Source organism: Dendrobates tinctorius, unplaced genomic scaffold, assembly GCF_039654945.1.
Source record: "Dendrobates tinctorius isolate UK_male_01 unplaced genomic scaffold, ASM3965494v1 ptg000104l, whole genome shotgun sequence".
NCBI classification, from domain to species: domain Eukaryota; kingdom Metazoa; phylum Chordata; class Amphibia; order Anura; family Dendrobatidae; genus Dendrobates; species Dendrobates tinctorius.
Genome location: NW_027361772.1, coordinates 20,831,297 through 20,857,662, shown reverse-complemented (window position 1 = coordinate 20,857,662; position 26,366 = coordinate 20,831,297). Strand labels below are relative to the sequence as shown.

Sequence of the window (26,366 nt, the reverse complement as noted above, 5' to 3'; positions counted from 1 at the left end):
CATAGCATACAGGCTCAGGAGGTGAGCCTGCGCCATCCCAGACAGATACAGGCGGACTTATACAGTCATCCCCTGCCACTGCTGTTTAACCACTTACATGCTGCTGTCAATCTCTGACTGAGGTCATTTAAAGGGGTTGTCCCCTTTCAGAAAATCTTAAAATATCAAACCTCTCTTCAGTTACTGTCTCGGGGTCCAACGCCGAGTCCCTGCCGCTGATCGGTATTGGCAGCAGGGTTGACGTCGACAGTGCTGCAGCCAATCAGTGAGCTCAGATGGGATGCCACCCACAGAGCAGCTGATTGGCTGCAGCCAATACCAGACACTTGGGAGCAGCGGGCGGCACAGACTCCTCGCTGGACCGGGGGAGGGTGAGGAAACGGAGCCGAGGATGAAGATTTACTCACAGCGACACAACCCCTTTAAGTGAATGCAGCAGCCTGCCATGTTAGATGCCTATTGCCCCCACCATGGTGGCGTCATGCAAAATGTCTCGCAAATAAACGAAAAATAATAAAGTTATGACTCTTGGGTGAAGGGAGGGAAGAACAAAGAAAGAAAAGAGAAGACACTGGCTGCTGCACAAAGAAAAAAATCTGACGCTACAGGGCTGCGCTACTACTAGTCTGTGACCCCCCCCAACTGTTCGAGAACTACAACTCCCAGCATGCCCCGTGTTATAAAATCCAGGCTGCCAGCAGACACCACCAGGGGGAGCGCAGCCGCATTTGAACACCAGCCTGTCATCACTGAGCGCCCCCTGGTGTTTGTGTGGCAGAGCTCACGCACCGAGCCATTATTCTAGCTCTTTCTATCCATCGCCCACACAATTCAACGCCCCCGCGGACCAATGAGGAACGTGCTCTTCGTGAGTGAAGGCTTCGCTGGCCAATAGGAGGAAAGACAGTCGTATCACGTGACCATGCCAACGAGCTTCCGTTGGACGACGTGACGCCGGCGTCCAAGAGCGGGGACTTCTGAGGTAAAATGTTCCCGTACGCCGCCATTAGCGGCCTGAGGTGGCCGCCCACGCGTGATGAGGCAGTGCTGTGGACGCGTCACAGTACAGAATCTTGTTGCAGCTTGATGTGATGACGTCATTGTGCAGTTTGCTAGTGACGTCATTGTGCTACTTTGGGGAGGGTCTCTGCGCTGTGTTACTGATTACACGGAGAACTCTTAATGGGGTGGTTCCAGGCCTAACAAATGTTAAAGGGGTGGGGATCGAGTCTGCAGTTATGCTGTATTTTCCGAGGCCAAGAAGCATGACCTCAAGTATGTGATTTGCATACATGCGGCCACCTGCCGACGAGACGTGCGCAGCACAAAGTGAGCAGAGTGAGGCCGGGCACGTCTAGTCGTAATGTGGCGGGGAGGATGTATATGGTATACTGGCAGTCACATGACCACTCGCTCCTGGCACGTGAAGCGATTTACAAGTCTGAAGACTTGACCCCTAAGCCTCGACAACCCCTTTAAGACAACCATAGTCTTATTTGGTGCAATAAAATATGACTGTAGACATATAGGGAAACCCCAAACCATTAATATGATTGTGAAGCCCTATGAAAGTCAGTCCATCCCTCTATTACCTCCGAGCACTGCTCCAGCAGCAAGAAAGCAGAGTTGTGGCACTCACTCGCTTGCTGATCTGTCATGCCACGCTGGCTGATTGACAGATCCTTTGCTCTGGCACTCGCTCGCTGATCTGTCATGCCACGCTGGCTGATTAACAGCTTCTTTGCTCTGGCATGCGCTTGCCGATCAGTCATGCCACGCTGGCTGATTAACAGCTTCTTTGCTCTGGCATGCGCTTGCCGATCAGTCATGCTGCGCTGGCTGATTGACAGCTCCTTTGCTCTGGCACGCGCTCGCCGATCTGTCATGCCACACTGGCTGATTAACAGCTCCTTTGCTCTGGCACTCGGTCGCTGATCTGTCATGCCACGCTGGCTGACAGCTTCTTTGCTCTGGCACGCGCTCGCCGATCTGTCATGCCACACTGGCTGATTGACAGCTCCTTTGCTCTGGCACTCGCTCGCTGATCCGTCATGCCACACTGGCTGATTGACAGCTCCTTTGCTCTGGCACTCGCTCGCTGATCCGTCATGCCACACTGGCTGATTGACAGCTCCTTTGCTCTGGCACTCGCTCGCTGATCCGTCATGCCACGCTGGCTGATTGACAGCTCCTTTGCTCTGGTACTCACTCGCTGATCTGTCATGCCACAGTGGCTGATTAACAGCTCCTTTGCTCTGGCACTCGGTCGCTGATCTGTCATGCCACGCTGGCTGACAGCTTCTTTGCTCTGGCACGCGCTCGCCGATTTGTCATGCCACGCTGGCTGACAGCTTCTTTGCTCTGGCACGCGCTCGCCGATTTGTCATGCCACGCTGGCTGACAGCTTCTTTGCTCTGGCACGCGCTCGCCGATCTGTCATGCCACACTGGCTGATTGACAGCTCCTTTGCTCTGGCACTCGCTCACTGATCTGTCATGCCACAAGTGCAGTTCGCTGTTAGCTACAGCTGGAAGTATGGTCATGGCCCGATGCACTTCCAGACCCAATTTCAAAATATACGATTTCTTGCTGCCGGAGCATCACTTTGGGGTTATATAGAGATCGACTGGGTTTTATTTTTGAAAAGGACTACAGGATGGTAAATGGGGTGGTCCGTTTCCTTCCTGGCCGGGATTTCCATGTGACCTACGGCCACAGGTTCCTTGTGAAGGAAAAAAAAAAACCCCGAAGCAGAGGGTTGGGTGTGTCAGTTTGGTTTTGCAAGCGTGCAGAGCAGAAAGCTCCACCGATATGAGGTAACAGAGCCAAGCAGAGCCAAAAGGCTTGGCACCCCTCAGCGTACACGGCAGTGCAGTCGCCCACGGTAACTGGTCTCGGATATGGACTGCCTTTTTTCCCGGCTGCGATCCAGAGGATACTGTGTGCTGTGTATTTTCTGTGAGTTTGGACATTGAAAATATGTTTTGCTTTGAACTTTGCTGGGTCACTGCCCCACCATAGCGTGGACATTGCTGCTCTACAATACGTGCAGTCACGTGACCGCGTGCACCAGGTTATACTACACAATGGCGCTGGGAGTCTATAAACGTACAATAAAGATGGGCCGTGTGTTACCGCACATACTACTTAGAAATCAATAGGGTTTTGTCGTATTTTTATACAAAAAGTATGTAATGCTCAAAAACACAAGTTATTCACAAATGTTGCACTTACCGTTTATATTCATGGCCCTTTCATGCTCCTGGAACCAGGATTTGCTTCCATATCCTTTTTTTCTTCATATGGCTAAGGCGTTGGTGTTTTTCCATGAACGTTTCTGTGTGAATTCACACACTGCAGGTTTTGATGTAACGGTTCCATTCAAAAAACTACCCCATTCAGGTGATCAAAATGAGCAGCTTGGGATCTTTCCCTCTGGATGTACGCGCCTGCTGGGAATTTACATTCAGAAAACCCGTAGGGTGATACAGTACCGGCCACGTAACAGAGACTCTGATCAATTCACACTCTGGGTGAATGTACAGTAACACATTTATATTTATGTTGCAAATGTATTTGTTGTATTGTTGCTGTTTCTGCAAAGGTAAAGCATATAAATAGTAATCTAGAGATATTACCGCATGGTGTGTTCTTATGATTGTTAGGGCAGGGTCACACAACCGTATTTTCTCTCATCCGAGAGAATTGGGCCGATTTACACTGCTCTGAGTGTGATCCGATTCGCTCAGATGAGGAGAAGACAGAACAAAATGTCTCCATCTTCTCCATTCTGTCAGTCTGTGGAAATCGGACTACACTCAAATGTCATCCGAGTGCAGTCTGATGGTTTCCACACACTCAGGCTTCCATGGCTGAGTGCGATCCAAATATCGGATGAAACATGGGCATGCTGCGCTAGCCCCATAGACTAACATTAGTTTGAGTGTGGATCTGATGTTTTATTGGCTTGCACTCAGACCAAAAATACAGTCATGTGCACCTGCCTTAACTGTAATTTATTCAAAATTCTCATTTAGGCTGTGTTCACACACAGCGTTTTTTTTTTTCGCGTTTTTCCTGCAGACTTACCAAAAAATCCGCGCAAAAACTCTTATGAAGCTTCCCATTTATTTTAATGAATTTTGCACTTTGTTCATACTGATGCGTTTTTTTCAGCGAAAAAAACGCTTCGCAGTAAAAAAAACGCAGCATGCTCATTAATTTCACGGAAAATTCCACATTTCTATCTATTTTCTATGTGTCTGGGGACACCCGGCAAAAAACGCACGTTTTCTGGGAAGGAGTCCGGTTTGTATGCAGAAATTTTCTGGATACGTGTGCACATAACCTTACACGTGGTCGAAATTTTCTGGGTGTGAACTGGCTCGAAGTGCGGATTTTTATCCTGCCACAAGTTAGTTCTTTGGGAAAAATTCTGTTCCTGCCCTGGGACTTCACATTCGCCCCTACTGCTTGGAATAGGCAGCTGATGTGCAGTACCCAGCTGGGACCACTATGCAGTTGATAGCGCTGTGCAGCTCTGCACTGAGCAGCTTCGGCCAGCATTGGCACAGCCGATTGGCAGGGGAGCTGTGTGTCCCAACCCCACTGATCAAATATTGATGACCTATCCCAAGCATAGCCATCAATGCAAAAGTCCCCGACAACCCCTTTAACTGCAAACATCAAGATGCAGATTTTGTTTCAGAAACCCTGAGAAAATTCTACATTAAGTCTGATCATTTAATCATACCACAGTAGAGAATAGCTGGGCACGGTGATAATTGAGTCCTTCCTTCGTTATCTGCCCTGTGGTGCCATGGAGAATTGTTTTTAGTGATGTTCTATATTTGATTTATAGAATGGATCCTAGCAGACAGCCATCTGGGGGCTCTCGGTTTCCACCACCCTTTGGCGTGAGGTTACCATCATCAGAGTCCACAGACAGAGCGATTGGCAGAGCAGCTTCTCTCTCCAGAGGTCGTGGATTGGAGATAGCTGCAAGCTTGGACCCACCAGTTAAGGTAAAATGAAACTACTTTTTTTTTTAACCCCGGGAATGATGACAAAATGAAATGAGGGTCATGTGAAGTAAAAACACTTAATAGCTGATCCCCATAGATGGCTGCAACGGGGAGGTCCTGGGCGCCGGAGCAGGGAGGTGTAAACTGAGCCGTACATTGGTGGTTGCACAGGATCACAGTGACACATGGGATGGGTGCATCGGGTGAAGGAAGGCTGGGGACCGGACAGGGCTGTGGAGTCGGAGTCGTGGAGTCGGAGTCGGTGCTCATTTTGGTGGAGTCGGAGTTGGAGTCGGTATAAAATGGACCGAATCCGACTCCTAAAATATATAATAAATTGGGTACAGTAATTCAATGCAGGATGTGCTGAATATTTTTTCATAGGAGTTTGGGAAAGTTATGAAATGTCCTATAAATGGCTGTTATATTCCTGATCTAAGGCTACATTCACACACAGCGTTTTTCCTGTGTTTTTTGAGGATACGTTTTTCAGCTGCAAAAGCTGATCATCTTTTTAAAAAACTGCATCACCTGAAAGGTTTTTGAGCTCATAGATAATGTTTTCAATAGCAAAAGCAGATTAGAAATCTGCTCTATCTATCCATTTAACCATATCTGTCTATCCATATCGTATCTGTACCAAAAAGAATGAAAACCGGGTAGTACACCAATATATATTCTGTTCTATCTAAATATCTTGATTATTGGATCATAAAAATGATTAAATGTCTGAGGTTCACATTGTACTACAATAAATTTTTCACTTAAATATAAGCAATATGTGTGGGAGTCGGAGTCGTGGAGTCGGAGTTGGAGTAGGAGTCGGTGTAAGGGAAATTGAGGAGTCGGAGTCGCAGGTTTGGCTTACCGACTCCACAGCCCTGGGACCGGAGAGCGTCCTCCCCTTGATGGAACCCACCTATCCCTCACCGAGGGCTTGATGCACGCGGCGTGCGCCGGCCGGGAGACGCCACTGCCTGTGTCGGAGTGGATAGGGGGCATGGTCTGGGTGACGTCACCTAGACCCCCATTTCATTTTGTCATCATTCTGGTACTCCTGGTTGGAGTACTGGTTCATCTTAAGGTAGGCAGGTTTTCTACCACTTACATGCCATATTATCTACATCTCTTCAGTCACCAATTATTGCAAGCAGGCATTTTTTCACCTGTTTAGCAGCAACTCTAGCGCAGTGCACTTTTTGCTTTTAAATTAAAAAGGCATCTCTAAAAACGTCATCTTGTCCTGCAAAAAAACAGCTGTATGGCGGCTTATCAACGGAAAAAATAAAAATGGTATAGTTCTCAGAATAAAGCGATGCAAAAATATATATTTTTTTTTATAAAAGTTGTGTAAAAGCGCCAAAACATAAAAAAAAAAAAATATATAAATGTGGTATTGCTGCAATCGTACTGACCCGAAGAATAAAGCTGCCTTATCAATTTTACCAAAGGTGGAACGGCATAAAAAAAAGCTCCAAAAACATTTTCAGAATTGCTCGTTTTTGTTCATTCTGCCTCCCAAAAAATTGGAATAGAAAGCGATAACAAAATGTCATGTGACCAGAAATGTACCAATTAAAAAGTCATCTCGTGTCTCCAAAAACAAGCTGTAACATGACTGTCGGCTGAAATGAAAAATTCTTGCTCTCAAAATATGGGGATGCGTAATAAAAAGCGTCTTTTATTGTGTGACAGCAGCTAAACGTAAAAAAGCAATCCAAATCTGGTATGGCTGTAATCACAGTATCGCACCGACCCGAAGAATAAAGTCATCTAATCACTTATTGTCATTCTGTGACAATCTTTGGTAAGGAAGGAGGGCCTCAAACTGTCCCTGGAACTGGGACCCTAACTATCCCTGTCCTGGAGGCACTCTTGTAGGTAGAGGTCAGAGCCTTCAACCTTACTATGCTCCTGTTAGACCGTGATCTGTCCCCTCATCAACCCCATGAGGCATATAGCAGGAATGTAAGGTAAGCAAGACACAAAGACAAAACAGGGATACCAGAAAACCACTATCGTACAAAAACACTAACCAATAATAGGGTGGAGGATAGGGACAGGGAGGAATAAACTAAATGGGAACAGGGACTAGGAGATAAATACACTCATACTACAGCAAACCACTACTACAAAAACGCTACTCAAACCACTTAGCTTTAGCCCCCAGGAAGACAAATCTTTCACCAGCAGGGAAAAGATCTACCCAGTTTATGTAGGAAGAAGTAATGAGCAGATGAGAAGCAGCTGAAATGGAGCTGCATGTTTCTGACCAGCATAAAAAGGGTCATTAACCTCTTCAGCCCCAGAAGAAACTAAATCCATTTGATATGGGACACCATCTCTAAAGAAAACTTGCTATTCATTACCTGATATGGTTTTCCAGGGGATTGTGACACCCTCGTGACACTTATATCACACAAGGAACAGCATAAAAAATAAATAAACCTAATTTTCCACCTGTTGTAGATTAGTTCATTCTGCCTCCCAAAGATCGCAGTAAGGCTTGGCGCTTACATAAGGGTATCCATGTAAATCTCTGAAATGCGTGATTCAGATGGAACCCCCAGCAGAAGATCCTTCATAATGAGGCAGATGGAGGCACTGTGGATGTCGTCTGGCCCATGATCCGGTGGTGTCCATCTTTTTAGGCGTGCATCAAAGCACTTTCTGTTATAATTTTGTTCACTTTTGAAAAGAAGAACACCGCTGAACAGAGGCCAGATGGAGTCCAGAGTAACTCTGCTGCCTCATTATAGTGAATGGGTCCCGGGGGGGGTTCATCTGAAAAGCTTTATTCAGAGATTTAGAAGGAAACCCCGATGTAAATGCTCAGCGTAGAGCGCAGCATAAATGTGATCACAAATGAGATGTAAAATGTTCCCAATTAAAGCTTCAAATCAATCCACAAAAAAGTAAGTCTCCACCCAGGTCTGTTATCTGTTAGCTGAAATATAGGGGGCTTTCACGTTACTGCTTCTATAAAGACTTTGGAAAAGTCAAATGGCTCCTCCCCCCAAAAGAAGTTCTGAAAATGTTGTGCTCTCAAATCCAAACGCCCCAGTATACCTAAATCGCAGTTAGTGTCCACATGTTTGTCATTTCTGTAGTGATGAAAGCTCACCTAATTTATGGGTGCCTGTCTCCAGAAGCATGAGCTGGGCACTGCCACGTACTGGTCACTACAGCGGCAGTTTGCAATTTTCACTCAGCAACATCCACTGCTGCTTGTTTCTGTGAAACACCCATGGAGTCAAAATCGGCACTACAACTGTAAAGAAATTCCCAGAGGGGTATAATTTCCAAATTGGAGTCACTTGAAATGGGGTTCTGCTTTTCTAGCACTTAGAGGGCTCTGTATATGGAGTCCACAAACTATTGTAGGAAAATTTGTGCTCCAGGAGGCAAAAAGCGCTCCGTCCTTCTTGAGTCTCGTCGTATAGCTAAAAACTGATCTGATCATCACCTCTATGTAGCAGAGCCGATCAGACTTTGGCAGCTTCTAGCCTCCCATGGAGACTATTGAAGCACGCCAAAAGTAAAAAAAAAAAAAAAAAAAATGTTTTTAAAAATATGAAAAAAAAACCATAAGTTCAAATCACCCCATTCAAAATAAAAAAAAAAAAATCAAACATACACATATTTGGTGTCGCCACGTTCAGAATCGCCCGATCCATCAATAAAAAAAAAAGGTTAACCTGATCGCTAAATGGCGTAGTGAGAAAAAAAATCAAAACGCCAGAATTAAGTTTTTTTAGGTCGCCGCAACACTGCATTAAAATGCAATAACAGTCGATCAAAAGATCGTATCTGCACAAAAATGGGATCGTTAAAAACTTCAGCCCTCACCCGACCCAAGATTACGATATTGTTTTATTTTGAATGAGGCAAAAGGGGGTGATTTGAACTTCTATATTTTTTTAATATTTTTAAAGACTTTTTTTTTTTTTTTTTTTTTTTACTTTTGGCATGCTTCAATAGTCTCCATGGGAGAATAGAAGCTGCCACAACTCGATCGGCTCTCCTACATAGAGGCGATGATCACATCGCCTGTAAGAATTACTCACTTGTTATCAGCGCTGACCACTGGGTGGCGGTCACAGCATTCCAACAGTGACAGTCATAGAGGTCTCCAGGAGACCTCTGTTTGTGATGTCTACGAACCCGGTGACCAGCGGTCACATGACAGGGGTCACTGGCGGATTTCCGGCCCGATGGCCAGAAGCGCAAGTTAAATGCCGCTGACAGCGTTTGACAGCGGCATTTAACTGGTTAATAGCCGCGGGTGGATCGCGATTCTACACACGGCTATTGGGGGCGCATTCAAAACAGCTGACATGTCCTGGGAAAGATGTGGGCTCACCACCAAAGTCCTCATCAAAGGGAGGGAATCCGACATCGGCGTACTATTACGCCTGACATCGGAAAGCGGTTAAGTTGTAAAACAAAAAAAACAATGTTGCCATTTTCCAAGACCTGTAACGTTTTCAATTTTTGGGATCTGGGGCTGTGTGAGGGTCTATTTTTCACACCCTGATACTATTTTGGCCTAGTTTTTCACACCTTGATACTATTTTGGCCTAGATATGATTTTTTGATTGCCTCTTAGTACATTTTATTGAAATGCTGCTGCAAATTGTAATTCTGGCATTTAAAATGTTTTTTTGTTTTTTTTTGTTACGTTGTTTACTAATCAGATTAATTTATTTTCTATTTTAATATATTAGGCTTTTGCAAACACATTGATACAAAATATGCATGTTTTTCTTTTTTTTTTAATTGCCGTATTTTTAATAGGGCAAAAGGAGGGCGATTTTAATTTTAATTTTTGTTTTGTAATTTTTGTTTAGATTTTTAAAAAATAAACTTTCCTTTTTTTTTTTTTTTTTTTTTTTCTTACTGTATTTGTTAGTCCACTTAGGATGATTGCAATCATCCTATTGTTTGTGCTATACATTGCAGTGAATCAGCACTGCTATGTATAGCTAAAATGATGTCTCCTATGAACTCCCAACTCAATACTGGCTTTCACAGAATTGTCATGACAAGCACAGTGGTGTTCAGTAGACTCTCCCCCTTGCGGCATGCAATGAATTGACAGCGGCGTACAGATGCACGTGATGGCTGAATATTATTCAGCCTCATCTGCAGGGAAACATATGACGTAACTGTATATGTCGGAAAGGGGTTAAAGCAGGAGTCTCATACTCAGCCGGGTAAATGGGCCGCACATAGAAAAAATTTATTATGAATGGTCGTGTTCTTTCCGAGAGATTGTTTTCAATTATACCACTATTTTTATATGATTTTTTGATCATTTTTTTTTGCATGATTTGTATTCTTTTTAATGGTGTTTATCATATGCGTTATGGTACAGGTCTTTTCTTTTACTGCAATTTTTACATAATACAGCACTTTTAGTGGCCAAATATTATTCCACAAATGTTTTCAATCTTTATTATTTATTTATTTAAATGTTTTTCCTTTTTTTGATCCCCAATCAGCCCCATACAGTAATGATTGTTTTACAGTTAGTCTCATATAGCAATTCTGGCCTCCATCTTATAATGTTCCCTGTTCTGTAACAATGTCCCCAATCCTGTAATAATGTCTCCTGTCCTGCCATAATGTCCCCTGTTCAGTAATAATGTCCCCCATCCTGTAATGATGTCCCCCGGCCTGAAATGATGTCCTGTAATAATAGCCCCATCCTGGCCCCATCTTATAGTAATATCCCCATCCTGGCCCCATCTTATAGTAATGTCCCCATCCTGGCCCCATCTTATAGTAATGTCCGCATCCTGGCCAATCCAGGGATGTGGTTTTGGTAATCCCGGCCACTGAAGCACCACATCCTTAACCTCCCACCTTGCTATGATACGTGTATAAGCGGAGTCCATTTTGGGAAATGTTGACTCCGCCCTAGTTTGATATATATGTAATATAAAATTCTCTGTATAGGACATACAAGATTCCAGAAATGTGCTGCCTTCCATGTTCCGAGGTTTGGGCTTCGAACCACAGTCCCCTAAGCCTCTCGATCCAGCGAGACCCTTTTTCGGTAAGTCCTGTGTGATATCATGGATTCATTTGTGTGCAAAGTGAAATGATTCCTGTCGTGAGACGTAGCCCCTCCTCTGTTTTTTGGAGTCGTAGTGTGCACTACATGGTCCTTCACTGTGGCACTAATAGGTTTGTGACAACGTAGCCACTATTATAGCTTGGAGGGTATCATTTTACACACAGTACCAGCATAGAGGTGGGATATTGGCTTGTGCACTGTTACCAATATTGTTAAATATTTTCTTCTTGATAATACGTTGCCTTTCTTGTAGGCAGGGGGATGCCCGGGACGGTGCCTTTAGGCAGAGGTGATTCAGCTGTACCATTGGGAAGAGCTAGGTGAGTGAGGATGAATACTTGATAAAACTTCAGTAATCCTGTAAGAGACACTTTACACTAAGATCAGGGTAAGTGAACATGTAACACATACCCTGTCTGAATGCTAAGTCTTATACCTTCATAATGATATATAACAGTAGGGTCTCCTTTTTGTTGCCATTGTATATACAGTGATTTGCGAAAGTATTCACACACCCCCTTGAATTTTAACCTATTTTGTTATATTACAACCTGTGTTTAAATATTTTTGTAGTCTCATTTGTGTGTGATGTACTCGTATCAGCACAAAATAGTCTCAGTTGGTGAAGTTAGAAAAATAGATGCATAAGTTACATTTATGGTATCAAATAACTAAAAATTGGCATGTGCATATGTTTAAACCCCTTTTGCTATGAAGCCCATAAATAATTCTGGTGCAAGCATTTTCCTTCATAAGTCCCATGCTTAGTGACAGGACGTCCCCCTGTGTGCAATCGTAGTGTCAAATGTCTTCCTGAAAGGCCACAGAGGCTGCAACACCATTAACAAGAGATACCACTAACCAAACACCATGAAGACCAAGGAGATCTCCAAACAAGTCAGGGACAAATTTGTTGAGAAGTAAGGGTTGGGTTGTAAAAAAAAAAAAAAAATCCTAAACTCTGATGATCTTCCGGAGCACCATCAAATGGGAAGAACATGGTACCACAACAAACCTGCCAAGAGAGGGTCGCCAACCAAAACTCTCAGCCCAGGTAAGGATGGCAGTAATCAGGAATCCAGCACAGAGATCATGTGTAACCCTGAAGGAGCTGCAGAGTTTGGAATATCTATCCACACAACCACAATAAGCCGTACCCACCATAGAGGTGGCCTTTATTGAAGAGTGGGCAGAAAAAAGGCCTTTATTTACAATTTTTGTGTGTAAGGCTCATTTTGTGTTTGCCAAAAGACATGTTGGAGACTCCCCAAATGTATGTATGAAGGTGCTTTGGTCAGATGAGACCAAAATTCGACTTTTTGGCCACCATGGTAAACGCTATGTCTAGTGCCAATCCAACACAGCTCATCACCCCAAGAACACCATCCTCACAGTGAAACACGGTGGTGGCAGTATCATGCTGTGGGGATGTTTTTCAGGAGAAGGGACATGGAAAATGGTCCAAGTAGAAGGGAAGATGGATTGTGCAAAACCTGTTTGTCTGTCAGTGATTTGAGATTGGAACGGAGGTTTACCTTCCAATAAGACAATAACCCAAAGCACACTGCTGGAGCAGTTATGCCTAGAGGATTGAGCAAAAATCCCAGTGTCAAGATGTGGAAAGCTCATAGAGACTTATCCAAAGCGACTTGCACCCCTATTTGTTGCAAAAGGAGGCTCTACAAAGTACTGACTTTAGCAGGTTGAATAGTTATGCGCCCTGAAGTGGTCAGTTATTGTGTCCTATTTGTTGTTTGCTTCAAAGAAAAAAGAAAACCAAATGTTCAGTGTTAACGGAGTGTGAATACTTTCGCAAGCCACTTTAATTCTCTATTTAGCATATCTGAATTGGAGGATAATTAGTGGTTACACAGTAGAACCCTGTCTATGTGTAATATTCGATCATTGCTACTGTTCTCTCAGCAGAATTACTCGAGTATTATTGCTTTTATAGCATTAATCTCTGTCATCTTACAGATTTCCAATGAGCCCTGTGGCTCGGGAGCAGTCCCTGTCAAGCTTACCTGGTAGAGGTCTAGGAAGACAACTGGTGTCCACCATCCCAAGCAGCACCGCTCCTAAAGTAGGAGGCTCATCTACCGAGACATCAATAAAGCCTGAAGAAAGGAGGTGAAGAATCAAGAGAAAAAAAATCATATCTTAGAAGGGTTGTCAGATTATTGTGTACACCCGATAGTTAGTCATCAATATCAGATTGGTGGGGATCCAACATCCAGCACCCCAACCCATGAGCTGATAATTTGAATAAGAGCTGATGAGCAGTACCCAGCCACAGCCACTAGGCAGCGTGACGGAGCGGTGGTGTTCTGTTCCTTACATTATTCACATCCCGAAGCTGTCAGAAGTGATACTATTTTATCAACGGGGTATCGGACCCCCACAGAGCTGTTATTGATGACCCTCCTATAGAGAAGTCATCAACACTTTAACAGTTTAAAACCCTTTTACACATGATTTTCATGCACTATTATGTGTCATTAAAGCTTTTTTCCATGATCGCTGGTCCCCAGAACCACCAGAAGCTGCTTCTGTATATGTAGAACCACTGCTTAACAGTCCCTGTGTTATATTACATTTTCTAAAGATCTGTTTGTCGTGGTGGCGTTAGTGTCCCCAGACGAGTCGGCCCACTGCCCGTGATCTGAAGTGAAGAAGACTTCCAATCACGCACAGTGCGCCTCTCTGAAGGCGGGACGCGTACATCCAGCTTCAGAGGATCACTGATGAGCAGGGAAGAAGCCGTGCACATGTTAAGTATGACGTTAGCAATGTCGCCCGCGTGATAACATGCTTCGTGGAACGCCTAGTCTGGGGACAGTAATGCCCCCTGCACTAGTCAAAGCCCTCACTTACATATCATAAACAGACTTTAGAAATACTTTTTTTTTTAAAGATCTGTTTATGTATGTAATATAACACAGGGACTGTTAGGCAGTGTGTCTACATATAACTGCTGGTGGTTCTGGGGGCACAGGGAGCCTTTCATACACTTTAGATAACCGTTGGCTGAATGATGGTTAGGCCTGTAGTTTGGCCATCAGTTCTATCTTGCCAGACACTCCAATGATCTCTATGAAAGAGCCGCTGTTGGACATCGAAATCGGACACGCCGGATCCTTATCTCCTCATACACATTAGACTGTTGGCCGAACCTATCAATAGTGGTGAGTTCGACCGCTGTTAGTCTAATGTGTATGTCGGGTCTTTAGGATAGACCATCAATATCTGATTGGGGGAAGTTCCTGCTCTGCAGCCTCTTCATTATTACATTGGTCCTTACTCTCAGCACGCGGTACCTTTTGTAGTGGTAGCACAGGGCATCGCATCATTGTCTCCATATATGCAGGGGTACGGACCAATGGAATCACATTAAGGGGCCACATTGGTCACTCGACTGCCGCAGCGCTTTCTAACCGCTTATAAGCTGGATGGGGGGCGAAAGTCATAGTTTCAGTGGTATTAAAGGACCAATTCAGGGATTTTTTGTTGTCCCTTTGTTTGGGATTGTGTGTGTAAGCGTCATGAAGCTGGTAACATTCTCACCAGTTGCTGTCGTCTCCCGGTTTCAGCAGTGCTCCGGTGCTTTGCAGCACCACGTGACTACATTTGTGACTTGCCAAACACCTATCAAATAAGCTAATAAAAATCCCTGAAGTGGTCCTTTAGTGACTTAGGAAAGGTCAGCAGGATTGCAATCTGGAAAACTTTAAGTATAATAGGTTTTTTTCTTGATTAGAAAACAGAAAGAGTCGTGCCACTTTGTGAAGCTTATTTGCACTCCCTGAAGCCACGGCCCCCCACATATGAGATCTGAGACTATAACCTGTAAGAAAGTTGACTGATCATACAGGTAAATGTGAATAATTTATATAATGATGTCTCTCCTTTCACAGTTCTCCAGTGTTCTCTCTTGCTGCAGGACAGTCACTGCCAAGCTTTCTTGGTAGGGGAGTAGGAAGGCAGGAAATGCCTATAGCTGCAAGCGCTGCACCTCCTGGCAGAGGGAGCCCGCCCACTGAGACTGCTGTCAAAATAGAGGAAAAGAGGTAAGAACTAAAATTGGGATGAGGTGTGTATGTTACTGTGTTTTAGCAGGTAGTGCTGGATTAGCAGACAGCTATAGCTGTTGTTTGGTCTTACAGCAGAGATGTTAGCGACAAAGGCCATAGTGACATGATGTACGTTTGTATGCATTTTGTTTTTGCAAAAAAAATTCAATTTGTCGCAAAATTTGCGTGAAGATATTTGAATGAATTGCTGAGTAGAGATGGGCGGATGGATTCTTGGATCCATATCCCATGATGGGAACTCTGTGAATCTCCTGCCTTCCCAGGGCCCTAGCATGACTATTAAGTAGGTGCGATGTAATCACACATTACCTTGTACCCGGCCGCCTAATCAAAAGTCATTTTGGTGATCTTGGAAAGTGACAGGTTCACAGAGCTCTCGTCCAATGGCCAGAGACTACTGACCTGACCGATGGACCAGAGTCTCGCCAATCGAATATTATAGCCGAGTGTCATTTTGACCATGTGTCAGATATTATCTTTTAGAAAATACCTAGATATTGGGGGGCGTAATAAAACATTTTTATTTTGTAATCTAGATTTCTCCATCGCTTCATTGGGGGACTCGGGAACCTTGGGTGTATGCTGCTGCCACTAGGAGGCTGACACTATGCAAATAAAAAAGTTAGCTCCTCCTAACAGTATACACCCCACCGACAGGAAGTAAGATATCCAGTTTAGCTTAGTGTCAGTAGGAGGTGGACACGGGTCTTTCATTAGACCCTTATCTACCTCAGTGTGCGTCGTTCCCTTTCAGGTTTCCAGAGGGATACAGTGTGAATAGTCACAACTGTACTCCCACAAAGAGACTGTGAGTACGGCGTGTACTGCCACCCCGTATCCTGATATGCCTAGCCGGCAGGACCAAGAGCCCTAACACAGAAGAGTGTTCAGGGGGCCCGGATCCAGTCCTGCCCCTCGTCCCCCTACCCACTCGCCCACCAGAGCCTGTCGGTGTGAGGAGACTTGGACGTCCCACGGAGGTCCCTCAAGCGGATCCCGGACGTTCGACCTTAAAGGTATTGCAAGGTATGTTCTTCCTTCCCCAGCCCAGAAAGAAGATTGGAAGACCGGAGGACATGGCAGCTGGAGCCACCGCCAAAAGAAAAGGAGGGAAAAAAAAACAAAAACATTTTGAGACTATTTCCCCCCCTTATTTCACGGGCATACCTTATTTTTGCAGCGTTGGACGTCGGCGCCGCTGCACGGGGCACGGAATCCAGTGTCCCTCAGGAGATCTGGGGCCTCTTCACTCGGGGGGGGGGGGGCCCCTCTTTTTTTTCCTGCTTGCGCGTTTTTGCGCCGTCGCAGGAAGCTCTCCGTCGCTGTGGGGGCATTTGGCGCCGCTTCAGTGGCCCCGGCGGCACTTCCCCCTTTCCCCCCTGCTTCGGCGGATGTCACCTGTAATTTAGGCCCCAGCTCCATATCGGGCCTAGTTACGGCATTGGCTCCGCCCCCTTCCGCTGCCTTTTCGGGCGGGCTTTTCTCCCACTTGTCTCTCTTCTTGGTGCGGCGCGTGGCTCCGCCCACTACTCAGCACGCCACTGTGCTGGAGCCACAGCCATATTGCTCCTCCAGACCCTAGGTTTAACTCCGCCCCCCCTCTTTTTCCTGGCGCCTGGCTCCGCCTACTGTTCCCAGCCTCAGTGCAGGATGACGTCGGCGGTATCCTCCTCCAGGTGTGTGAGCCTTGCTCCGCCCACTCCTCTCAGCCCTGAGAGCCGGCTTCCTGTTTCAATCAGGTCAGTCCTCTCCCCTCTGTCAGGACTGTAGCAACCCCATTGAACCCACCACCCAGGAGCCCCCGGTTGACCCAAGTGAGAGTGAGACCCCTATCCCAGGGTGGGCTTCCTCTCTGTCACAATCTGTGGCAGATCTCACTAGTGTCTCAGACCCTGGTGTCCATACTTGATAAATTGACCCTGCAGACTTCCGCAGGAAACAGCAGGTCACAAGAAGCTCCATCTGAGCCTGCCAGCATTAGCCGCAAAAGATCCAGACAGGAACACCGGTCTGAATCCTCTTCCCATTCCATCTCGCCCCCTGGGACCTCCTTCTTCCCGGTCCTCCTCTCCTGAGCCAGGCGAGGTTTTCTCGGATGTGCCCTCTGAGGATGCTTTGGAGCTGGATTCGGACCAAATCGCTGACATGATGGATATGGTCCAGAGCCTCATTGGAGCGATCAACCAGACCTTCAACATCAAAGACACTCCTGCGGAACCCGCAAATCAGGGGGTTTCGTTCAGATGGTCTAAACCACCTTCCAAGGTCTTCGCTCCCCATTCTGAGTTCCAGAAGATTCTGACCAGGGAAAGGGAGGATCCAACCAGGCGTTTTCTAAGAGGAAAGCACCTTGGCGTGTTATTATATCCTTTTTCTCCGGTGCTCACCGCCGACTGGTCAGCTTCTCCCTCCGTGGACCTCTAGACTATCTAACAACACGGTCCTTACGATTTTTGGTGGAGCATCTTTGAGAGATTCTAATGACAGAATCTCTTGCGAAGTCTGCTTTCGAAGCGGCTGCATCTGCTCTAAGTCCGGCCTTTGCTTCCACTTGGGTTTCAAAGGCCATAGCCAAATGGGCTAAGGATCTCCGCCAAGGCATTCTGTCTGGAGCCCAGCCAGAGCAGCTGGCGGAGCTCGCCAACCAGTTTTCTCACGCAGGCGAGTATTTGGTCTCTGCCTCTCTGGATGCTGCGTCTTGTGCATCTAGCAATGTTGTTGCATTTGGCGCACAGTTTGGCTTAAGGCCTGGCAGGTGGACTTATCATCGAAAAGGTCCCTGACCAGCCTACCTTTTCAGGGATCGCGCCTCTTCGGCGCCAGGCTGGACCAGATTATTATGGACGCCACTGTGGGCACAAGCTCTCCTCTCCCCCAGTCCAAACCCCGTCGCGGTGCATCCCCCCCAGATGGGCGGCCGCCTTCTTGCCTTCAGGGATGTTTGGCTCACCTCGGTGGAAGAAGCTGGGGTCAGGGCAGTTGTATCCTCAGGATACAAGATAGAATTCGTTTCCTGCCCTCGGGATCGATTATTCGAATTCCGACCTCACCCGAGAGACCCCGCCTTGGTTCCGGGTTTCTTTACATTCATCGCCTCTCTCCTCAGCTCGAGGGTGATTGTTCCCATACCAGAAAAAGAACGCTTCACAGGTTTCTACTCAAACCTGTTTGTAGTGCCGAAAAAAGGGGATACGATTCGGCCCATTCTGGATCTAAAATTACTGAACAAAAGGGTTCGTCTGCGACATTTCAGGATGGAGTCCCTTCGTTCAGTAATTGCTTCCATGGAGGCGCAGGAATTCCTGTGCTCCATAGACATTCAGGACGCCTATCTACATGTCCCCATCTTCCCGAGACATCAGAAAGTCCTGCGCTTCGCGACACATCAGGAGCATTTCCAGTTTGTCGCCCTGCCATTCGGTCTCGCCACCGCTCCCAGGGTTTTTACAAAAATCGTGGCAGCGTTAATGGCCATCTTGAGGATCAGAGGTCTTGTGCTCTTTCCGTACCTCGATGACATCCTCATCAAAGTTCCGTCCTTGCCCCAGGCTCCCGAAAGTCTGTCCAATGTCCTCGACACCCTTTACCGATTTGGGTGGATCATCAACAGGAAATAGTCCTGCCTTGTTCCAACATAACGTCTTGCGTTTCTAGGCATACTTTTCGACACCTGTCAGGAAAAGGTCTTCCTCCCCGAGGAAAAGAGAGTAACTCTTCGGCGGGATGTTCGCTCGCTTTAGGGCCCCCGGCTCACTTCCCTCCGATCAGCCATGAGAGTCCTAGGAAGGATGATGGCGACGTCGGAAGCGATTCCTTTCGCCCAATTCCACTCAAGACCGCTTCAGCAGGCCATTCAGTCAGAACACGTCTGCCTCCTCCCTGGATCGTCCAATTAGACGCTCGTTTCGGGACAAACTGTCCCTCAATTGGTGGCTGTCATCACCTGTCATCTCCCAGGACCGGTCTTTCCTTCCGGTACACTGGCAAGTGGGGTCGACGGATGCCAGCCTTCTCGGCTGAGGCGTGGTGTTTTGCCATCTGACCGTCCAGGGTCGTTGGTCGGCGCAGGAGGCTGCTCTGCCGATCAATGTCCTAGAGGTACAGGCAATTTTTCTGTCCCTACTTCATTGGGGCAAACTGCTCAAGGGTCGACCAATTTGGATCCAGACGGACAATGCCGCAGCGGTGGCATACGTCAACCACCAGGGAGGGACTCGGAGTTCCTTGGCCGAAGTCTCCAAATCCTTCATTGGGCAGATGTGTCAATTCCAGCGATATCCGCGGTACACATTCCCGGCGTGGACAACGGGGCCGCCGACTTTCTCAGCCGCGAGGGCCTCGTGGCAGGGGAATGGTCCCTGCATCAGTAGGTCTTCCATCAAATTTGCCTTTGATGGGGGACCCCGGATGTGGACCTCATGGCGTCCCGTCTGAACAGGAAAATTCCATGGTTCGTTCCCAGGGACCGCGATCCTCTCACGGAGGGCGCCGATGCTGTGACCATTCCTTGGTCACAGTTCATGCTTCTATGTCTGTTCCCTCCCCTTCCTCTTCTCCCCAAGCGGTTGAAGAAGTTCAAGGCAGAAGGGGTGTCAGTCATCCTCATCGTGCCGGATTGGCCCAGAAGCTCTTGGTTCGCGGACATCATCAACCTTCTCGTGGACGCTCCCTGGAGGCTTCCAGACAGATCAGATCTGCTGCCTCAGGGTCTGATCTACCACCCCAATTCTCGGTCGCTCAATTTGACGGCGTGGCCTTTTTTAGATCGCTGTTCTTAAGGGGTCGGGTTTTTCAGATCAGGTAATTCACACCATGATCCGGGCTAGGAAGCCGTCGTCTTCCAGATTATACTATCGAACGTGGAAGGCCTATTTTGGTCAGTGCGAATCCAGTCACATCCCGCCTATGTCTTTTTTCGCTCCCTTCTGTTCTGGCTTTCCTCCAGGTGGGCCTGGATGCTGGTCTTGCCCTTAGTTTTGTAAAGGGCCAAGTATCGGCGCTTTCCATTCTTTTCCAGAAGACGTTATCCTCTCGTTCGCAGGTCAAAACTTTTCTGCAGGTGGCAGCTCATGCAGCACCGCCGTATCGGGCTCCCGTGGATCCCTGGGATCTCAATCTAGTCCTAGAGGCCCCACAAGGGTCCCCCTTTGAGCCTCTCAAGGAAGTTTCCCTATCCTTTCTCTCTTGGAAAGTGGCCTTTTTCGTGGCCATCACTTCTATCCGGCGCGTCTGAGTTGGCGGCCCTGTCTTGTCGCCCTCCTTTCTTGGTGATTCCGCCTTCCTTCCCAAGGTGGTGTCCGTTTTCCACCTAAATGAAGACATTGTTCTATCTTCCTTTTGCCCTCCTCCAATTCATCCCCGGGAAAGCTCCTTGAGCAAGGTAGACCTGGTCAGGGCAACGTGGGTCTTTTTGGCTAGAATTGCTTTGTTCCGGTAGACAGACTCTCGTATTCGTCATTCCAGATGGTGCGCGAAAAGGCCTGCTGGCCTCCAAGCCGACTATTGATCGTTGGATCAGATCGGCAATCTTGGAGGCTTAACCGGGTCAATAACAGAGTGCCCCTCCTGGGGTTAAGGCTCACTCCACCCAGGCAATGGGCGCCTCCTGGGCTGTGCACTACAGGGCTTCCACGCTGCAGCTTTCCAAGGCTGCAACCTGGTCTTCTGTCCACACGTTTGCGAAATTCTACAGGGTCCACACCTACGCTTCGGCGGATGCCAGCCTAGGCAGAAGGATCTTGCAGGCGGCGGTGGTGAGTTTGCCGACCTAATGGACGTTTGCTTTTCCCTCCCCGCGGACTGCTTTGGGAAGTCCCATGGTTCCTGTGTCCCCCAATGAAGCGATGGAGAAAACCGGATTTTAGGGTTGTTTACTGTAAAATCTGTTTCTCGGAGCCTTCATTGGAGGACACAGCACCCTCCCGTGTTCTACAACTCCTATTATTTGTTCTGTGTCTTATGGGTACAGTTGAGTTGTCTGTTCTCTATTCTGTTGCTTCTCCTACTGTTTTCTCACTAACTGGATATCTTACTTCCTGTCGGTGGGGTGTATACTGCGGAGGAGGAGCTAACTTTTTTATTTGCATAGTGTCAGCCTCCTAGGGGCCGCAGCATACACCCATGGTTCCTGTGTCCCCCAATGAAGGCTCCGAGAAACAGATTTTATGGTAAGGCCTGTTTCACACTTACGTTTATCATGTCAGTTGGCAGCCGCCAAAAAGGCAGAGAACAGATCCGTGGTCGATGAAACACTAACGGGAGCTACCGGACCGTCGGTGCCCTGGGATCCGCCGATATGGGAATGTTGAAGGACCCGCTCTGAAATAAATAAATACCGCCGATGTGGCGGGAACCGAGAGCGGGCATCTTGCGGGGATCCGGGAGGTCGAGAGCGGGCATCTTGCGGGGATCCGGGAGGTCGAGAGCGGGCATCTCGCGGGATCCGGGAAGTCGAGAGCGGGCATCTCGCGGGATGAGAGAGACTAATACGTTTTCTTTTCCACAGAGAACCTCTGATAAAACAGGGCTCCAAGGGAACCTCCACTCCACTTGGCCTTAACCTAATTAAGATCCTTTGTAAGAATGAAGCTGTTTATCAGTACCATGTCACATTTACGTAAGTATATACTTTTTTTTAGCATTTATAATCCACATATTTTTTGTTTCTTTCAAAACGCATTATCTGTTTATTGCTAAAAAAAATTAATTTTTGCTGTCAGCCAAAACATGTGCCCACATCCTTAAAAAGCATGAGTGATTAGGAATTTATTTCACCTCGTTTGCTGCAAATGAAATTGACAGTGGGTGAACCGGAGAGGAACAGCAAGACAACCCCCAGAAAGGGAATGTTTTTTCAAGTGGTGGCCATTACTCTCCTCTTATCCTTCCTGACTGATTCTTTTCTAGTTTTGCATTTTGCTCTTGCCCTTGTCACTACTGGTAGCACAAGGCGGTACTTGCAGGCCATTCAGGTAGCCCAGCTCCTACAGGATGGCACAGCCATACTTGCTATCACAGGAAGATTTGCGTCATACCATCAGGACCCTGGGAGCCCTCCGCATACACTCCTGCGTGTAATATTTTTCTAGCTGACCCAGATGCCGATCTATCGAGACTGGCTCTCTAGAACCACTTAGCCGATGCAAGTTTGGACTTTCTATATCGGTCCAGCCCCAATGAACCCGTTGAGACGTTAGTCGTCCCGTTTGGACCTCCCGCTAGGAAGTTATCACCCATACTAGATATTGGGAATTATTTCAGCTAAGGGGTCAAGGGAGGAGAATTCAGTCCAACCCAGAGGGGCGGTGGCAAATATGGGAGGCGGCGAGCTAGGGGTTAAAAGCTAGCTACATTTCTAAGAACGTGCCTGTGGATACGAGAGCTTCATCCACATGTGATAAGAAATGGTAACGTGACACATACAGCTAACTGTTATCCTCAACCTGTACCCTACTTTATCTGTACTTCTGGCTGTAATATCTATTATCTAGTGCGCCTTTCGGCAATTAAAATATCAATTAATTTTGGGCTGGTCTTTTAGCTTGAAACCCAATTTCCCACGTCTGTGAGTCTAGCTAGTACTTTTACGCTACCTGGGGTTGGTTTCTGACCTGATATATGCTTATATGCTTGTTAATGGACCGGGCTTATATCTAACGAGGAACTGGTGGCAGCATACCGTTCTGGTGTTACTGGGGGATCCTGGCAGTGACGGACCAGAGGGGTGTGTGTGTGTGTATATATATATATATATATATATATATATATATATATACTCCCGACCTAGGAATGGTGATATGTATACCTCCCTCACTGCAGAGTGCCACGCTAACCAGTACGTGACAGGCCTGCCTCTACGGCGACTACTTATCCTAGGTGCAGTTTCCTGACTGATCTGAGGGTGAGGGGGGGCGCCAGAGAGCTGCGACTGTGTATCCGTATCCCCCCGGTTCTCCCTCCCTGTGTTTACAGACAATGATTTCTGGAAGTATTCCTGAGCCCAGACAGTGATTTGCAATATGAATATTGCCTGTATTTAATGCAGTACTGCCTGCGTTTCTGGAGATCATGAGCATCCAGAATTGTCTGTCAGTCTTGTTCCTTGTGCACATGGATTTCTCCAGAATCTCTGAACCTTTTGATGACATTATATATTATAGATGGAGGATATTCAAAGTCTTTGTAATTTTATGTTAGAAACTTTTTTTTTTAAATTGTTGCACAAATTTTAAATGCAGTTCACAGATTGTTGATCCTCTGACCATCATTTCTTCTGAGAGACTCTGCCTCTCTACCATGCTCTTAACTCTGTCGCCTTATTGGGGGACACAGAACCGTGGGTGTTATGCTGCTGTCCACTAGGAGGCGACACTATGCATAATCTGAAAAAGATAAACTTTGGCTCCTCCTCTGCAGTATACACCCCTGGACGGCGTCAGCCTTCTCCAGTTTTTGCTTAGTGTCGCAGGAGGCACACCTAAGATTTTTTTTTTTTTTACTGGATTTTTTTCCAAAGGACTACAGATGAAGAAAAGAGGGTCTCCAGCGAGACTCCCGGCATGGCTCCCTCCTCGGTCCCCCATTAGGGGTACCCGGTTGAGGTGGCTATTCCCCATGTCGCTCCCTCACCAGTCCCTCGGGTACTGGTTCGAGGTAGAGACCCCCCTCCTTCCTCAGTTCCGTCCGGCTCTGGGTCGAGGTTGAGGCGACGATGAAGCCCCCTGACGGTGACAGCAGCACCCTCCCTAATCCCCCTCTGGGGGTATTAGGTTGAGACACTGCAGGTAGGGCCTGTACCAGGCATCAGGGACCCCAGTCCACCTGTGGGCTCCTTTTGGGACCGGGGGAGGTGCAGCGAGGCACGGCACTTATCAGAGACCGGGCTCCCTGCTCCGCGGTCTCTGCAGCAATGGCGCCCCAAGGGACCCTCCACAGGGCCCCAGTCACATACATGGCCCCACCGCCAGCCCTCCTTTCATTCTGGGGGGGTCTGGTTTAAATCCGACCCCCCCCCCCGCGTGGACGAGAGCACGCGTCCTGGAGCCCTGCTGGGCAGGAGACATCAAATTTATGCCGCGGCTTCGGCCTAGCCGAAGTCGCCGCCCCATTTCCGCCCCCCGGCCCGCCCCCCGGATGACGAAAATGACACTGTAGTGTCATAGAAGGGGCGGATCGAGGCAGGAGGGGCGCGCTTTTACATGGCCCAGCGCTCCCTTCTCCAGCTCTCCGCCCCCTTCCCTCTCCACCTCAGAATCCAGTGGCCATCTTGCTGCACCTGGAAGAACGCAGCACAGCAGTCTCCGGGGGGCACAGGACGTGGGACTTATCAGCGCTGGACCTAAGGGGGCGCACCGGTGGGGTAAGATCACAGTTGGGTCCTTGGTACCCAGCTGTGAATTCCTATACCCTATAGCGCTCTTCTACTCCTTTCCTCTGCGTAGATACCCCTGTAGGGCCTCCACTAATCAGCCTAGGTACTATGTCGGGCTCAAGGAAAAGAACCAGGCAAGACTGCTTTTATGCAGTCTGCACAGCCTGCAAGGCCACTCTCCCCAGCGGCAGCACGTACCCGCACTGCCGGGATTGTACCCAAAAAACAGGATCAGAACCCCAAGAAGTCCCTACCAACGCTTCTGCGACCGCTACTGCGCCGGAATGGGCGACTCAGATGTCGCAGTCTATGACACAATCTATAGATAACCTGACCTCCACATTACTGCAGGGTCATGTCTCGGCTATGAACGTTACCCAGCAAAGGGACGTCCGGTCTCATGATCAGGGTGCTTCTGACAGTTTGAGGCGTAAGCGGACCCACAGGTCGCGTTCATCTGCATCCTCACATAGCAATAGGTCTTCCCCCTCCGGGGAAAGACACAGTGGCCTCAGGTCACCGAGGCCGTCCCCTGATAGAGAAGGACAATGCGGATCTCCACAACGATCCCAGACCACAGGAAACCTCCACTCTAGTTCGCCAGCTAGGGAGCTCCTTAGCGATGTGCAGGACTCAGAGGGCATATGTGACTCCAATTCAGATAACGAAACAGAGAACGCTTTGCTCCCTTGTCCCCCTAGCAATACTGCGATAGTTGAGGATATCGTCTCTTCCATCCTTCGGGTGCTGGACATTTCAGATCCAACCCCGGAAGCGCCAGAACACAAGATTTCCTTTGAAAGTGTTCAGAAACCATCGAAGGTCTTCCCTAATCACCCGGAATTTCAAAAAATCCTTTCTAAGCATTTTTCGCAGCCTGAGAAAAAATTTGCCAATCGCAAGTATTTGGAAGGAAAATACCCCTTTCCACAGAAAGACACTAAGGATGGGACAGATCCGCCTGAAGTGGACCCTCCAGTCTCTAGGCTGGCAGCACAAACGCTTCTCTCGCTTCCGGACAGTTCAACCCTCAAGGACACAGCAGACAGACAAGTAGAACGCATGGCTCGTTCAATCTTTGAAGCGGCAGGTGCCTCTTTGGCTCCCGCATTTGCTTCAGTTTGGGCAGCCAAGGCCATCATGGCTTGGGCTGATCTATTGCAAAAGGGCCTTCAAGCTTCAAATCCTCAGCTGGCGGACCAGGCGGTGCAAATTGCAGTGGTGGCAGATTACATGGTCCATGCAGCGTTGGACTCTGCAAGAGGAATAGCGGGAATATCATCAAACGCCATCACAATCCGGCGTATTCTCTGGCTAAGAGAATGGAAAGCGGATGCGGCCTCAAAAAAGTCCCTAACAAATCTCCCGTACTTCAGTGGCCGTCTTTTCGGTGAAAAGCTGGATACAATGATATCCAATGCTACCGGGGGCAAAAGTACTTCCCTCCCTCAACTAAGACCAAAACGCACGTTTAAAAGGCGTAATCAATCTCGTTTCCGTTCCTTTCGGAATTTTTCAGGCTGGTCCGTCTCACGCCCAGCACAAAACCGTAATCGTTCCCCCTGCAGGGACAACACACGTGCGGCACAGAGGCCGGACAGGAACTGGCAATCAAAGGCAAGCCAGGCAAAACCTAAAGGAGGAAAACCTCAGACTTTTCCCTCATCCTGACTCATGCCCTCTGGAAGACACCCCACTTGTAGGCGGATGACTGCTACTCTTTAAGCAGGTCTGGCTGCCTATTACAGAAGACAAGTGGGTCAAGGAAATAGTGTCTTCAGGATACAAAATCGAGTTTA

General features: G+C 47.7%; 1 protein-coding gene across 4 annotated transcripts in view; it reads left to right on the top strand.

The window, feature by feature from the left end:
- The first annotated feature begins 739 nt into the window (after nucleotides 1-739).
- The window catches only part of PIWIL2 (piwi like RNA-mediated gene silencing 2), a 164,730-nt gene continuing 139,103 nt past the window's right edge, over nucleotides 740-26,366 (top strand). Inside the window, exons 1-7 of one of the 4 annotated variants that reach the window (XM_073588930.1) lie at nucleotides 740-982; nucleotides 4,862-5,024; nucleotides 10,986-11,085; nucleotides 11,360-11,426; nucleotides 13,084-13,236; nucleotides 15,021-15,173; nucleotides 21,703-21,813. In XM_073588930.1, coding sequence (XP_073445031.1) covers nucleotides 4,863-5,024; nucleotides 10,986-11,085; nucleotides 11,360-11,426; nucleotides 13,084-13,236; nucleotides 15,021-15,173; nucleotides 21,703-21,813 — 746 coding nt within the window. In that variant the 5' untranslated portion in view covers nucleotides 740-982; nucleotide 4,862. Of the gene's footprint in view, nucleotides 983-1,187; nucleotides 1,330-2,756; nucleotides 2,959-4,861; nucleotides 5,025-10,985; nucleotides 11,086-11,359; nucleotides 11,427-13,083; nucleotides 13,237-15,020; nucleotides 15,174-21,702; nucleotides 21,814-26,366 lie in introns of those variants that run through there. The other 3 variants (XM_073588926.1, XM_073588928.1, XM_073588927.1) reach the window with 3 other exon arrangements.